At 39.3% G+C, this 13,681-nt stretch overlaps 1 protein-coding gene across 2 annotated transcripts; it reads right to left on the reverse strand.

Annotated features, from left to right (window-relative positions):
• Nucleotides 1-32: 32 nt before the first annotated feature.
• slc30a7 (solute carrier family 30 member 7) lies at nt 33-11,889 on the reverse strand. 2 transcript variants are annotated; one of them, XM_082511352.1, is made up of 11 exons: nt 11,687-11,889; nt 11,308-11,409; nt 9,636-9,744; nt 9,463-9,550; nt 8,033-8,162; nt 7,050-7,268; nt 6,500-6,550; nt 5,050-5,185; nt 1,278-1,368; nt 691-840; nt 33-510 (listed from the first exon to the last, which is right to left on the reverse strand). In XM_082511352.1, exons 2-11 carry the CDS (start codon nt 11,324-11,326, stop codon nt 463-465), a joined length of 1,041 nt encoding a protein of 346 aa, XP_082367478.1. In that variant the 5' UTR covers nt 11,327-11,409; nt 11,687-11,889; the 3' UTR covers nt 33-462. The 2 variants fall into 2 exon arrangements, with proteins under 2 accessions (XP_082367478.1, XP_082367477.1); XM_082511351.1 differs by having other exon boundaries at nt 9,636-9,749.
• Nucleotides 11,890-13,681: the final 1,792 nt, after the last annotated feature.

Consider the following 13,681-nt stretch of genomic DNA (forward strand, 5'->3'; position numbering starts at 1 on the left):
ATCAGTACTACAGATGTGATTATGAATAATCATTCTTAGAGAACCAGATTTATTTATTACAGCTGTAATAAATATTTATTTTTTTAAAAGAAAAAAAAAAAAAAAAAGGCTTAAATCCACTGGTCGGTCACATGGTTTGGCACATACAGAGTGACTTCACACGCACTGTCAACCAATCAAGTCTGAGCAGTGATGTCAGAGGTGCTGGAAGGGGCTCAGATTGTCTCATGTCAAAGGCACTTACCCATAATTCTTTGTGGGAGGGGCAGAATTTCCACTGTGAGCAGGATTATTATTATTATTTTTATTTTTAAGAAAGTGGGTGGGGCTGTTTTAGTTCATCAGTTCTGAGAGCCCTCCCCCTATTCCAGTCTGTGCTGTGGTGACTGTCGGGGTCAGAAGTCACCTGCAGAAGTAGACTGAATGCGATTGGTCCCAAGTGTAGTGGAATATTAGCAGCTTCTACATGGCAGCTGTGTCGATCTGAACATACAGCTGCCGAACTCCTGCCTGTGGAGACAAAACCATTCATCGTGGCTGAATACTATGTTGACATCCTACTACCATCAAACCATCAATACTGCTACTGAAAGTAAAGTTTGTAAGAATGGTGCTGCTGACACAACCCTACATCTACAACTTCAACTGCCACCAGGTACAGTGTACTTGAATGAAGCTGTGTTTAGGTACCTGCGTGAAGATGTGGTGTGTCTGGCTAAGGATCCAGCGGGTGTCAGCGTCAGGGGCGACCAGCAGCTTTAATGTTCCGATATAAACATCAGTACACAGAGTCCAGAAGTGAGGCTCCTGCAGATTATACACTCCCTGCAGTTGCTGCACCTGGCCACAACAAAACAAACATCAGACTTGTCCACTCCATTCAAGGGCTTGAGGTACAATTACCTTCTTAAATTAGTGCTACAATTGTTACTACTACTACTAAAACAAATGATTACTTACTAATGATAGTATCAAGAAATGTACAGTTTATACGCTAAAATACATATTTACAGAATCTATTCAGTGGCACCTTTGGTTTCTATTGTCATGAACTGCCAGAACCTGCAACAAGTAAAGAACTGGTTCTTATTCCACTAACTGCATCCTAAGATGATCTGTGCAAAATCAGACTTCCAGGAAATGCAGCTGCATACACTTTTAAATTATTAATTTGTCAAGTAACTGACAAAGTACATCAAAATCTAACTTTATGCTAAATACTGATGTTTGCTCAGTTCCTACCTCTTCTTTGAACATTGAGTATGGTCACTACTCACCCTCTGGTAGCACTCTGGTAGGGCATGGTCTAGTGAAAATGGAGTTCTCTGCATCAGAATCCCAATAGACTCCTTCAGTAACGGTACCACACTGAGGATCAAATGATAGAAGAGAGAAAGTTTAGAAAGTAGAGAGTCTTGTTTTTTTTTAGTTACATTGTGCCAGTTCCTAACAACAGCCACCTCACGGCACTCTGCATTGTAAGACCCCACAATTTTGGAGAAAAACATTCCAGCAGTCAGACTATGAGTAAGCAGTGACAGAATCAAGGAAGAACTCCCCTTTAACACAAGGAAAACTCCAGCAGAACCAGGATCAGGAGACAAAAGTCAAAGATGTAACATAACAGGAAAACAAGGGAGGACAAAAAAAAAAAAAAACTTGCAATACTGTTCCACTGCTGTGCAAGAATACACTCGTGCAAACATCCATGCCACTAGTCAACTAATTTTGAAATCATAGTCCAAGTCCAAGTTGTGGTGCATGTACCATGAACCACAGTTCAAAATTGTAGAGATTCTTAAGATGGGTCCGAGTTTAACTCATTTGCAGAATCTGTAGATTTACAACTGAAGTTCAGCTCCATGATGAGTTTGACTTTCCAGCTGCAGAAACCTGATACCTGCAGTTATGTGAAGGCCTCTCAGCTAACCACAGCACCACTCTGCTGACTCTTTAAATTGGCAGCTGTGCTCACTTCCAGCATATCAAACCACATCAGCACACATGAACTCCATTTATCTTGGATTTCTGGGAAATCTGACCACTGCATTCACATTCAGAAGACCAGCGATTCGAGAACAGACTCCAGGACTGTATAAAGGACAATACCAGTGGTTTGGCATGTTGGCTTCCATTAAATACTAATTGGACATTCTTTACATTAGTGGAAACCATTTTCCAAAGAGTCTGTCAGTTTTTGATTGATTTTCTTTCTTCCAGGCAGATGTTGTTTCCAGCTTGTTTTTCTCTGGAATTCGACTTTAGAGCTGAAACCTGATTGATAATCCATAAGCTCTAGTAGTCAATGAGGAGGATCTGTAAGATGTTAAGGAATGTCTGCTATCATCTGAAGGAAATGAGCTTCTCTAACATATGTTTCTGATAAGACAAAGTTACACATCATGAGCACTACTAAAGAATGTAAAATACTCAAGGGATCATTAAAAGAGAAACCAAAAAAAAAAGGTTCTCACAGTCCTGCAGTGACTTCAGGCCTGAATCTGGGTTTTCATTATTAGAGAGTGGTTCACTTCTTTTTGGCGTACATCACTGTTATGCCACAGACCAGATCCGACCCAAGAACAGTTCATGTTCCAGATAGGAAAATGTGAAGTAATCACCTACTGACCCATCAGCTCCCTTAGATCTTCGGGTGGATACAGTTACTGCCTAAAAGTTTTAAAGACCAAGTATTTGCCTTTAACTGATGGAAATTAAGTAATATAGATTACTGGGTGGTAAGGTGGAACAGTGGTTAGCGTTGCTGTTTCACAGGAAGAAGGTTCCTGGCTTGAATCTTTGCTTAGGCTTTCCTATGAGTAATGTTAGCTTAATTTGTGATTTTAAATTGGTCATGGATATGAGGTCAAGTGCTTATGATATAGAGAATACAATGGTTAATAACTTTAATTTAAAGCACTCCGAGTGGTCAGCAAGACTAGAAGAGTCCTTTATAAAGGCTCAAAAGCACTATATAAAACTCATGGAAGGGAATATTACTTGCTGTTAAATGTTCATAGAAACTGAGCATTTAACAGTGTTTCCTGAAAACCCTCGTCTTATCACTTCATGATAACATTTAAATTTACAATAAATAATTACACAGCAGTGCAGAGTAGTTTTAGTCACAGTAGATGTCTTTCTTAAAGTGCTGTAACTAAGTTTAAGGATATAATCATCCACAGTTATCTTCTTCAATTCCTTGTACCAACACAGAGCAGAGCAGCTGCACTAACACTACTCCAACAGAGGTCGATTATCTCGTTAATAATTTTACCCCTTCACTACGTATGACTCTGGATGCTGTAGCTCCTGTGAAAAAGACAGCCTGACTAGTATTTGACTCCCTGGTATAACCCTCAAAAGCGCACCTTAAAGTAGACAACTCAAAAGCTGGAGAGAAAATGGCATATCACAAATTTAGAAGATGATCATTTAGCCTGGAGGAATAGTTTGCCGCTTTATAAAAAACCCTCCGTAAAGCTAGAACAGCTTGATTGATTGATTGAAGAAAATAAGAACGACCCTAGGTTTCTCCTCAGCACTGAAGTCAGGCTGACAAAAAGTCAGAGCTCTGTTGAGTCAGCCAGTCCCTTGACGTTGACTAGCAATGACTTCATGAATTTCTTGACAAATAAACTTTACAGTCCATGTACTGATCTTAAAACGGAACACCTACACTGTGCTTCCTGACCCCACATCAAATTTGCACGTAGAATAAAGCTTTTGTTTGATATTTGTTTGATATTTAATCTCAAAACAGCTCTGAGTCTGCAGCAAAGGATCTAAACTGAAATTGTCAGGAGCAGGTTGTGTTCAGAGTTTTAGTTTAAAAATCAGCTGGGAGTGCCACATTTTCACTGTTTCTTTTATTTACGGCAGGTTTTAAGCTTATTATAGATTCTCTGCTAGGGGAATATGTTTTATATGTGCAGCTTCTTAAGCTGTTCCTTTCTAAAACCGTTGGGTGAAGCTCAAACTGTGTGCCGCACTGTTAAAGGAAGGTCTGTTTATTCATTTGGTGAATTTGAAAATGTATAAATGTTGTTATATGTGATTCTAATCTGCTGAAACACAGGACACACATCAAGTTAATCAAATTAAATTGTTCAAAATTAATTTCACTTTGATATGCATCAAACTGAGGGAATTTTCACATCTAATTTATCAGGCTGGGATACTACTGGGATGATACTGGGACAGTAAGTTTCACAGCTCAAATGTGCAGCCATCATCTTAGAAATCAACAGCAGCACTGAGAGAAAACTCCGTGATAAAATAATTAACTAGAATTAAAATGTTTATTTCACTGCACTGTGCACTAAATCATCCGATCATGGGCATGTACACACATGTATTCGGGTGTCTTCTACTGTGCGTATTTTGCCCTGTTACTGTCCCCAAGTGGTCGCAGCAGGTCGCTGCCTCTCCCTGAGTCCATTTCTGCCAGAGGTCTTTCCTGTTAAAAGGGAGCTTATCCTTCTCACTGTCATCTGATTGTTCTGGTTTTCCCTCTACTACTGTAGGGTCTTTAACTTGCAATATAAAGCACTTTGAGGCAACTGTTGTGACACTATGTAAATGAAACTGAATATAAAATACCAGAGTAAAAAAAAGGCACAGTATTACTGTCCAGACCAATACTGGCTGATCAAATCACTTTACGAATTACTGGCAATTTCTGCTGTAGCGTTAAGTCTAGGCCACAGTTTTTGTATTCTCAGTAACACAAAAAAATCATCACTTCAGTATAAGAAATAATAATAATAGCATCAATATAAGGACTCACATATGTCAGCAAATCGCTGACCACAATGACGTGAGGGGCATGCACATAGAAGTTGAAAAAAGTCCAGCATTTTATTTGTTTCTATCAGCTGGCAGCATGTGTAAAACACCAGCACATACTTAACCCATATGCACTAGCACACGCAGAAATGGCAGCAACGACGGCAGCCATTTCTGTAGGTTACATCATAGCTCTACGTAAATTCCCTGGCCAAGGCTAAATCAGACATTAAACAGTAAGAAGTGATAAGGAAGTATCACCTGACTCCAATGAGGATGGCGATCAGCATGGAGCAGATGGGATCGGCAATCATTAGATCATATTTCTGCATCAGCAGAGCGGAGATGATCACACCGACACTGCCCAAAGTGTCTGCAATAATATGCAACAGGACTCCTGGAACACAAAGATACAACACACATCGATACAGTTTTGATACATAGTCATCAGAATACAACAAGTTCAGACTAGTTTATGTAAGACAATGAAAAAGATACTAAAATAGGTTAAAAAATAAGTGCAGAAACTAATAATTCTAAATGGTTGGCATAAATTAAATTCTTCTAAAATACTACAAATCCAACTGTAAGTATAGTTACGAAATTAAGCTAAATAAAAAATAGAACAAACTGCTGCATGTACAGTGATGGAATCTAACATGTAGCGTGAAGTTCTCAAAGACTTACACTGGAGGAAATTTATAATTATACTCCTTCAGAGCTAGCTAGTAATAACTGTAGTTACTGTACACCACTGTTAAATCTGACAGAATTACTTTCACAAATGTGACTGCTCAGGAGGAGGAGGTACTTTAGCTCTTTACTTAAGTAAAAGGAGCAGTGCAAAAGTTTGAAAGCACTCTGGTTTAAGTCCTGATCACTATTTATTTCCACAAGAAGGGCCAGAGCAGTCTTTTCTGAGGCGGCTGAGGTCTTAACATCTGTCGGACAATGCTAAGCAGTTTCCAGAATTGTGCTGTGACCAGTGCCATCCTCTATTCTGTTGCATGCTGGGGCAGCAGGCTGACACTTGCAGATGCCAACGGACTCAACAAACCGATCCACAAGACCAGTAGTGTTGTGGGGTGGAGGTGGGCTCTCTTAAGATGGTGTCGGCGAGGTGGATGTTGTCCAAGATAAGGACAATGCTGGACAATATCTCCCACCCACTTTATGACATGCTGGCCAGTCACAGGAGCACGTTCGGTAAGAAACTGAGATTACCCAAAATGCACCACTAAACGACACAGGAAATCATTCCTGCTTGTGATCCTCTTGCTGTACAATTCCTACATCTAAAGTACAAATAAACACTGCAATAGCACACACTTCCTATCACATCCTCTACAGAGAAAATAAAGTCGGTATGAAAGGGGGCACCATAATTTCAACTTTGTGTAACATACTGTGATAGTTATATATTAGAGCCATTTTAATTTATTAGAGATATTCTATAATATATTGTATTATTTAATATTGGTACTATTGCTATTATATGTATTAGTGTTCTTGCTGTCTTGGAGCACATGTGACCACATAATTTTCTCGGGGATCAGAGGACAAATGTACAGGGTACCAAATGCTAAGATGATGAGGATGCTATGTACTGCATGCTCAGAAGACACAGCGCTTTGGGAGCACTTTGGGAACGCCCCTCCACCCCAGTAGTTTAGTGTAGCACTGTGTGTGTGTGTGTGTGTTCATTTCTCACCCTGCAGGATCTGTTTGCTGGAGCCTTTTCCCGGCAGGTGTTGCAGTTCGTCTAAAAAGCAAAAAATAAATAAATAAATAAATAAACGCAAAAAGTGAGGTTGGAGGAAGTCTGTACCACGCAGGTTTGTTTTACTACTAAATGAAAAACCGTGAGATTCTGATGGCAGTTTATTAAATCTACATGAGCATTCAAACATTTTTTTACAATATATCGTATTCACAAATTCACATACCATGCCTGTGCTAGATAGAAAGCTTTCTAACATTCACACACTGATGACGACACGGGCAGCACCTTTGGCATGCAGGCCGAGGCAGCCAGAGATCAAACCAACAATCATGTTCATGTTGTATAAAAATGACATCACGGGACGTGCGGCCACATTGCTATAATGACCCTCACGAGGTGGTCCTCAATTGTAATAGAAAATTAGCTGAGTCGAACTGAGCCAAGCCAATCTAAGTAGGTACTAAGGGAAAAGGGCTAGAAGTGTCTAAATTGTGTTTGTGGCATTCTCATGCAGCATTTTCCTTTGTCAGACTCTCACCATTATAGTGTGGTTCCTCGTGTCCTCCATGACTGTGCCAATCTGCGTGTTTGTCGTGGTGGTGATGTCCTCCATGACTGTGGCAATCTGCATGTTTGTCGTGGTGGTGATGTCCTCCATGACTGTGGCAATCTGCATGTTTGTCGTGGTGGTGATGTCCTCCATGACCGTGACCGTGACTTGTGCTACCATTAAACAGAGAGTGACTGTGTCCGTGGTCTGAGGATGGAGAAGAAGACGTCAGACAAGCAAAGATCTGCAGTGAAGTTGTACAAGGCTGCACTCGACCTGTGAGGTTCTGCACAGATGTATCAATGTTCTAGTGGCATGCAGCAACGTTTAACTGAGCCTGAGTTTAGTTCACTTGATTTACAGAGGGTCTACAGAGTTGCAGAGTCCCTATAAAAAGCTTCGAACATCTACCAGGTTTACAATATCAAAGTTTTAGAGACCTGCTTTAGTGTTTGGGTCTGCAGAACACATTTTAGAGAGTTGCAACAATAATGTAAAAATGAAACGTGTGGTTACATGTTGTATAGTTGCACTCAGATGCCTGATCTGTACAGGCTCTACTTGATTGAACAAAAGAAGCTATGAGGGTTCCACTCCAATAATGTCATTTATTTATTCCCAACTCCATTACAATGAGGCTTTTATGTGTAAAGCCCAGGAATCCATGAAAAATGTAGGATATAATGCTGGGTAGTTGACACTAAAGATGCCATATTCTAATTTGGCTGAGGTATGACTAAAACTTTCTGTGGAAAATGGCTGGTGAAGGTACAGCGTAACCGCAAACCTTTCTAACACCCCATGTCGTATCTGCGCTCTAGAAATGTAACTACACACTGGCATCAGTGCAGCCCGCACAGCTATGAATGCTGAAAACAACATCATTTTCACTGGATCCAAACTGCGGAATCGACTCAAAGCACTTCAAGAGCGGCAGAGACACTCTAGGCTCAATCCTTCAGGTGTATTACCTCCCTCTCCATGTGAGTGCCCATGTCCTCCATGCTGGAACGCAAAGATCCCGACCAGGTTCACCAGCAGACCGGCTACAGAGACAGGAAGCAGCCGCTCATGGTGAACATCTGGAGGCTCTAGAGCTCTCTGACAAACAGAGACAGATGGTCACATGCTGGCAGGCGTATTTTCACTAAATTTCAGCATGCCCTGTTAAAGCTTAAGGTTATGTAACTACAAGAGTAAAAATGATTTGTTTCTACCCCAACTTTTGCAGTATTAGGAGAACTGATACAGCACACATGATCAGATGCAAAAACCTACACAAGGGACTCATTGTTCTTACCTTGTTTAATCAACTGGGTGATCTACTGTATATACTCTTGTTATATACTCAACAAAAGGCAAGTCTGACTGTGCTGTCCGATTTGTTGTTGTTGTTATAATAAATCCATCTATTCTCTTCCACTTATCCAATTCAGCATCACAGGGGGATGAAGCCTCATCTCAGCTGCCACAGAGTGAGACGAAGGGTACACCCTGGCAATTTAGAATCACCAATTAAACTAACCCAACTAATTGCATGTCTTTGGACTATGGTCCTTTTAGTAGAAATGGGTAGGGGATAACTGTTCTTGAGTACTGGTACTGAATATATTATTTGGCTCATCTGATAAAAGGATTTCTTCTGCTGAAGACTGACGGATGCGACTTTACTTCAGGTTAACTAAGCTCCATCATCATTCCTGCCATTATGTGTGTAATATGAAAAACCGTGTAGTGAAATTTTGTTATTTCATTGATTTGATCAGTTTTTATGGACAGTGACAGGAAATTCTTTTTTCCTTACATGGGTGCTAATAAATTGCACATAAGAATTATTTCTAGACTGAAGTAGTACCTCTCTGACAGTAATGAATCAGGGTGTGCAGATGTCGCAGCAATAGCTGGTCAATGTCATTTAAGCCATTATTTAACCTCGTTTACAGTGAATAAACCTAATCCAGAAAAGATTTGACTCAGAGTCAAAGAAAGATTGTTCGACTGGTTCTCACAGCAACCAATCAAACAATCTCATCAAATCGAAGGCTTTCTCCCTATAGGCTTCCATCCGCATGAAACTATTGATGCTGATGTTAAAGCTTTATGATTTTCATATCAGTAGACTGATCCCAAGTTGCTCTCTGATGCATTCAATGTAGTGTGAATGTTAGATACAAAGCACTTAGGTGTAGAAAAAAGCATTTGTGTCAATGGGTTAATGAGGCATGTTGTATAAAGCATTTTGAGTGCTCGAGTACAGAAAAACAAAAGAAGAACCACAAGAACCAGTTCTTTTAATCCATTATGTTGGCCTACTTGTAATGCTATAACAGGCACTGCATAATAAGCAGACACACCTTGTAGATGTGATGGTTAAACTTAGGTAAAGTGGCAAATGTGTTACCTCAACTCCTTCCGAGAAAATGAAGAAAGCAGTGAAGATGAGGAAGAGCCCATTGACAAAGCCTGCCAGAACCTCTGCTCTCACATAGCTGAGACACAGACAGGACACAGACGGATTAAACACACTGACTGTCAGTGAGAGACCAGAACAGAGCTCAGAGTGGATGTTCTCACCCGTAGGAGAAGCTATCGTTGGATCTCCACCTGGAGATGACGGAGGCTGCCAGACCTGCCAGCAGGGCAGTGCAGTCAAAAAACATGTGGAAAGAATCTGAGATCAGACCTAAACTGAACACATGACAAACATGTAAAGAGATTCATTAAGGAACAGGAGCATCTGAAAAGATTTTAATGCTGTCGCAGATAAAACGACGTTTTTAAATGGTTACGACACCCATCACCCTTTTCCTCTTTTTTTCTGTCACACATACACTACCAGTCAAAAGTTTGGACAAACCTTCTTATTTAATTGTTTTTGTTTATTTTCATGACTTTTAAATTGTAGATTCTCACTGAAGACATCAAAACTATGAATGAACACATTTGGAATTATGTAGCAAACAAAGAAAATGTGAAATAACTCTAAACATGTTTTACATTTTAGATTCAAAATAGCCACAGTTTTCTTTGATTACGGCTTTGCACACTCTTGGCATTCCCTCGATGAGTTTCATGAGGTTGTCACCTGAAATGGTTTTCCAACAGTCTTGAAGGAGTTCACAGAGAGGCTGAGATCTCTTCTCCTTGTTACGTTTCCTTAGTAGTGGTTTCTTAGTAGCTATTTGACCATAAAGCCCTGATGTGAGACTTTGATATTAGATAAAATGAATATTGATAAAGTTTACCTTTATGTGTAGAATCTGAATATCGCAAAATATTTTAAAAAATTGCAATAATATCGTATCGTACGTTAAGTATTGTGATAATATCGTATCGAGGGATGTATGGTGATTCCCACCTCTAGTGGATACCCCCTAATATGGTCATTTCTGGCACACAGGTTTGGCTGTGAGCACAGATCCACCCACATGCTGCTCAAAACTTCTGTTTGCCAATCAAAAGTTTAAAGGGAGAGCAGCAGGAGGAATGAAGCAGCTTTTTTCAGACAATGGATGAAGTCCCAATGTAAGTCAAACAGGACTATTTTGAAATGTGGCTTTTGTTAAATTCAAGAATCAATAAAATGGAGCTGGAAATGAGCAGAATAGCTCCACTTAAAAAATATATTTAAGACATGCGGAAATATTCTTTGCAAGAACAGGGAGCTCTGTTCCCTGCACATGTCCAAACCATCTGAGCCTTTCCCATGCAGCTGTGCTTCAGCGCTGGAATATTTTGAGTTTGGAAAGGCTGACTGATGATTTAATCCCTTACTTTTTCACTCTATTACTAGTTAATATTGTTCATTTTCCATCAGGTCACAGTATTTTCTCTCTGTAAATCCTGAAATAGTCAAAACGAATCATTCTTAGGTATAGACAGACAAATATTTATTCCCCTTTTCTTCTTCTGTTAACAGTAATAACAACAACAACGATGATGATAATAATAATAATAATAATAATAATAATAATAATAATAATAATAATAATAATGATTTGCTATTCATTTTGGGGGTATTTTTCAGGATGCACTTTTAGAAATATTGGGAAGATTTGGAAAGTTTGTGTAGTGTGGGTTGTGTATCTGCTGGCTAATGGCAACTTCTGCTTTCAGGTTAAAGACGTCCGACACTAACACACTCTGGCTTCCTCCATGCTAACACGAACACATACGTGGCACATCCTGAAAACAGCAGAATACACACACACGTACACTGCCTGATGCTAACGCTATGTTAGCCTACCTGTTACTCCAGATACCATACGTTAACTCCACAAAGGCGAAGGACAGGTTCAGACATAGGAAGAAGAACAGATTTCTGGAAGTTTTATCGGCGAGGATAGACCTACAAAAAGCACACAACAGTATGAAAACCAGCAGCACAGATCATAGCATGAGCCACAGACCGCAGACAAATCCCTGTCATCAACTCCTAGAAATTATATATACGTATAACTGTCGTTCAAGAACAAACCCTGAAGGCTGACAATCTTATAAAAAACATTTAATGCAGAGGAAGCTAACAGTGGCACAGATTCATTTAGGCTAGCCGGCCAGCAATAGGCTAGCAGCTTATCATTAGATGGCTCCCTTTTAGCCGCTATTAGCAGTGCGAAGATTACCTGAACCATCCGGAGAGTTTCAGCAGCAGGTTATACTTGGTCGGCTTATACTCGTCGTCTTTAATAGATAATGGTAACATTTTCACAACTGGAGACACACACTCACACACTCACTTGATAGTTTAGCTACGGAATGCTAACTGTCAATTTCCGGTTTGTGAGATTTCACAATAAGGCGTCATTGCTGTCACAGTTTGTGCTCGCCTGCCATAAGTAATGTTGAAATGATGATGATGAAGATGATGATGATGATGAAGATGAAGAGTACTATTATAATCATTGTCATTATGAATAGTAATAATAATAATAATAATAATAATAATAATAAATCAACTACACTGCAGTTTTGGAGAGATCACAACAATCACAATGGGATTTCTGTTATTGCTTTGTTGCTTGTTGCTAAAAATAAACAAATTTGGTGATATATAGTTTGGCTAAAACGAGTGGGAGACAATGGATAGTATAGAGCAGTTAATGTGTGAGCAGGTGAGTAGTGAGCAGGGGCGCTATAAAGTGGAGAAAAGTGATTCTAAGGGTTTGGCAACAAAGAATAGCATACAGCCAGGGTCTGACCCCACTTCCCCCTTTCTTATTTTGGTCCAGGTGCACGCGTACTGGTGGCTCAGTTAAAAGGGAAGACTGGATTTCAAAAAAGAAAAGAGGGACAAGTGGAAATTAAACTCATAGCGAAGTCCATACGAAAGAAATTGCTTAACTTTCCTGTTATTATTTAGTTTCATTTCTAATAGAAAACAATGTGTTTGAGTTGTTTTAGCATGTATTTGGTGCAGGCAGACTTTTGTACATATGTATACTAAATTACTTATCTAACAGATCAAACCTTTGGCTCAGGGTTAGCTGTACCACTCCCATCTCCACATATCCACACTACTGACCAATACTGAAGCAGTAAAAGAATTACCTTTGTAACATTTTATAGATGAGAATTTAAATTTTCTTCCTTCCAAAAATCTATGGCCTCAAATCCCTGGTGATTTTTACGCTAAAACAGAGATGTTACTGTTGTTTATCTAAAATTAACTTATTGAAAAATTAAAACACAACTTTTTTCATCCATCTTTAGGATGAATGAAAATTCAAATCAAGAATCAAGAAATTACCTGGAAGGTAATATCTTTACAACCAACCAGTCCTTCCTGTTACACACCAGTATGTGTAAACTCACAGTATTTTAAACTGTGAATGGCACCTCACATACTTGAAGCTGTGATGATTTTCCTTTAGAATTCATTGAGGCATGAATAGGAATTAAATAAATTAATCAAAAATATTTGTGTTTTCACATGTCTATATTCAAAATCACAGATGTTCAGTCTGTGTATACACGTGTGTGTTGATTATTAGACAAGGCAGACATCACGTATGGAGTTTATATTTTCTTTTTAAATAACTGTCATGTCTGGCAGCTCTTGCAATCAGATTCATCATCTGAATACACTGTTGTGTCAAACATATTTGCTTTTCCAAGATAAGTTTATAGGATCCTATTGTTTGTGATTTTCTTTTCTTTTATGTATTCATTTCCTACTATTTACTACTATGTAATATGACGAAGCCAGAGTTGACGGGCAGGAAGAAGAGTGAAAAGAGAGACAATACATGAAAAGATAAGAATAAGAGGACAGATCACAAGTGGAAAAACCCAATCGGTCTTTAACCTGCACCTGTAAGGAAAAAAAAAACAGAAAAACATACAGCACTTAAAAATAAAGAAAATAAAGAAAAAGGAAAAGAAGAATATGAGCAATGCGCAGCAACCCAGAATACTAAAGGCCTGAGGCCACACACACCCCACAACAGGAGAAGAAGTGAGGCTGCAGACAGATCACTAACAGCTAAAGGGAAGAGAGGGCAGCACTGCACTGTCATAAAGCTCCTAGCCTGTCAATGAATATTTGAATCCAGCCTTTACATTACTGCCATCTTGTGCTTGCAGTTAGCTATTGTTGCCACTATTGTGCATATTTCATT

This window comes from Aulonocara stuartgranti (genome assembly GCF_965226115.1).
Source record: "Aulonocara stuartgranti genome assembly, chromosome: 17".
In the NCBI taxonomy this organism is placed as follows: Eukaryota; Metazoa; Chordata; class Actinopteri; order Cichliformes; family Cichlidae; genus Aulonocara; species Aulonocara stuartgranti.

Coding starts and splice junctions, on each gene's coding strand:
- slc30a7 (XM_082511351.1), bottom strand. CDS start 11,766: ATGTTACCATTATCTATTAAAGACGACGAGTATAAGCCGACCAAGTAT. Junction 8,163..9,462: donor TTTTCTCGGAAGGAGTTGAG/GTAACACATTTG, acceptor TCTGTTTGTCAG/AGAGCTCTAGAGCCTCCAGA. Junction 5,186..6,499: donor CAGCAAACAGATCCTGCAGG/GTGAGAAATGAA, acceptor TTTGTGTTCCAG/GAGTCCTGTTGCATATTATT.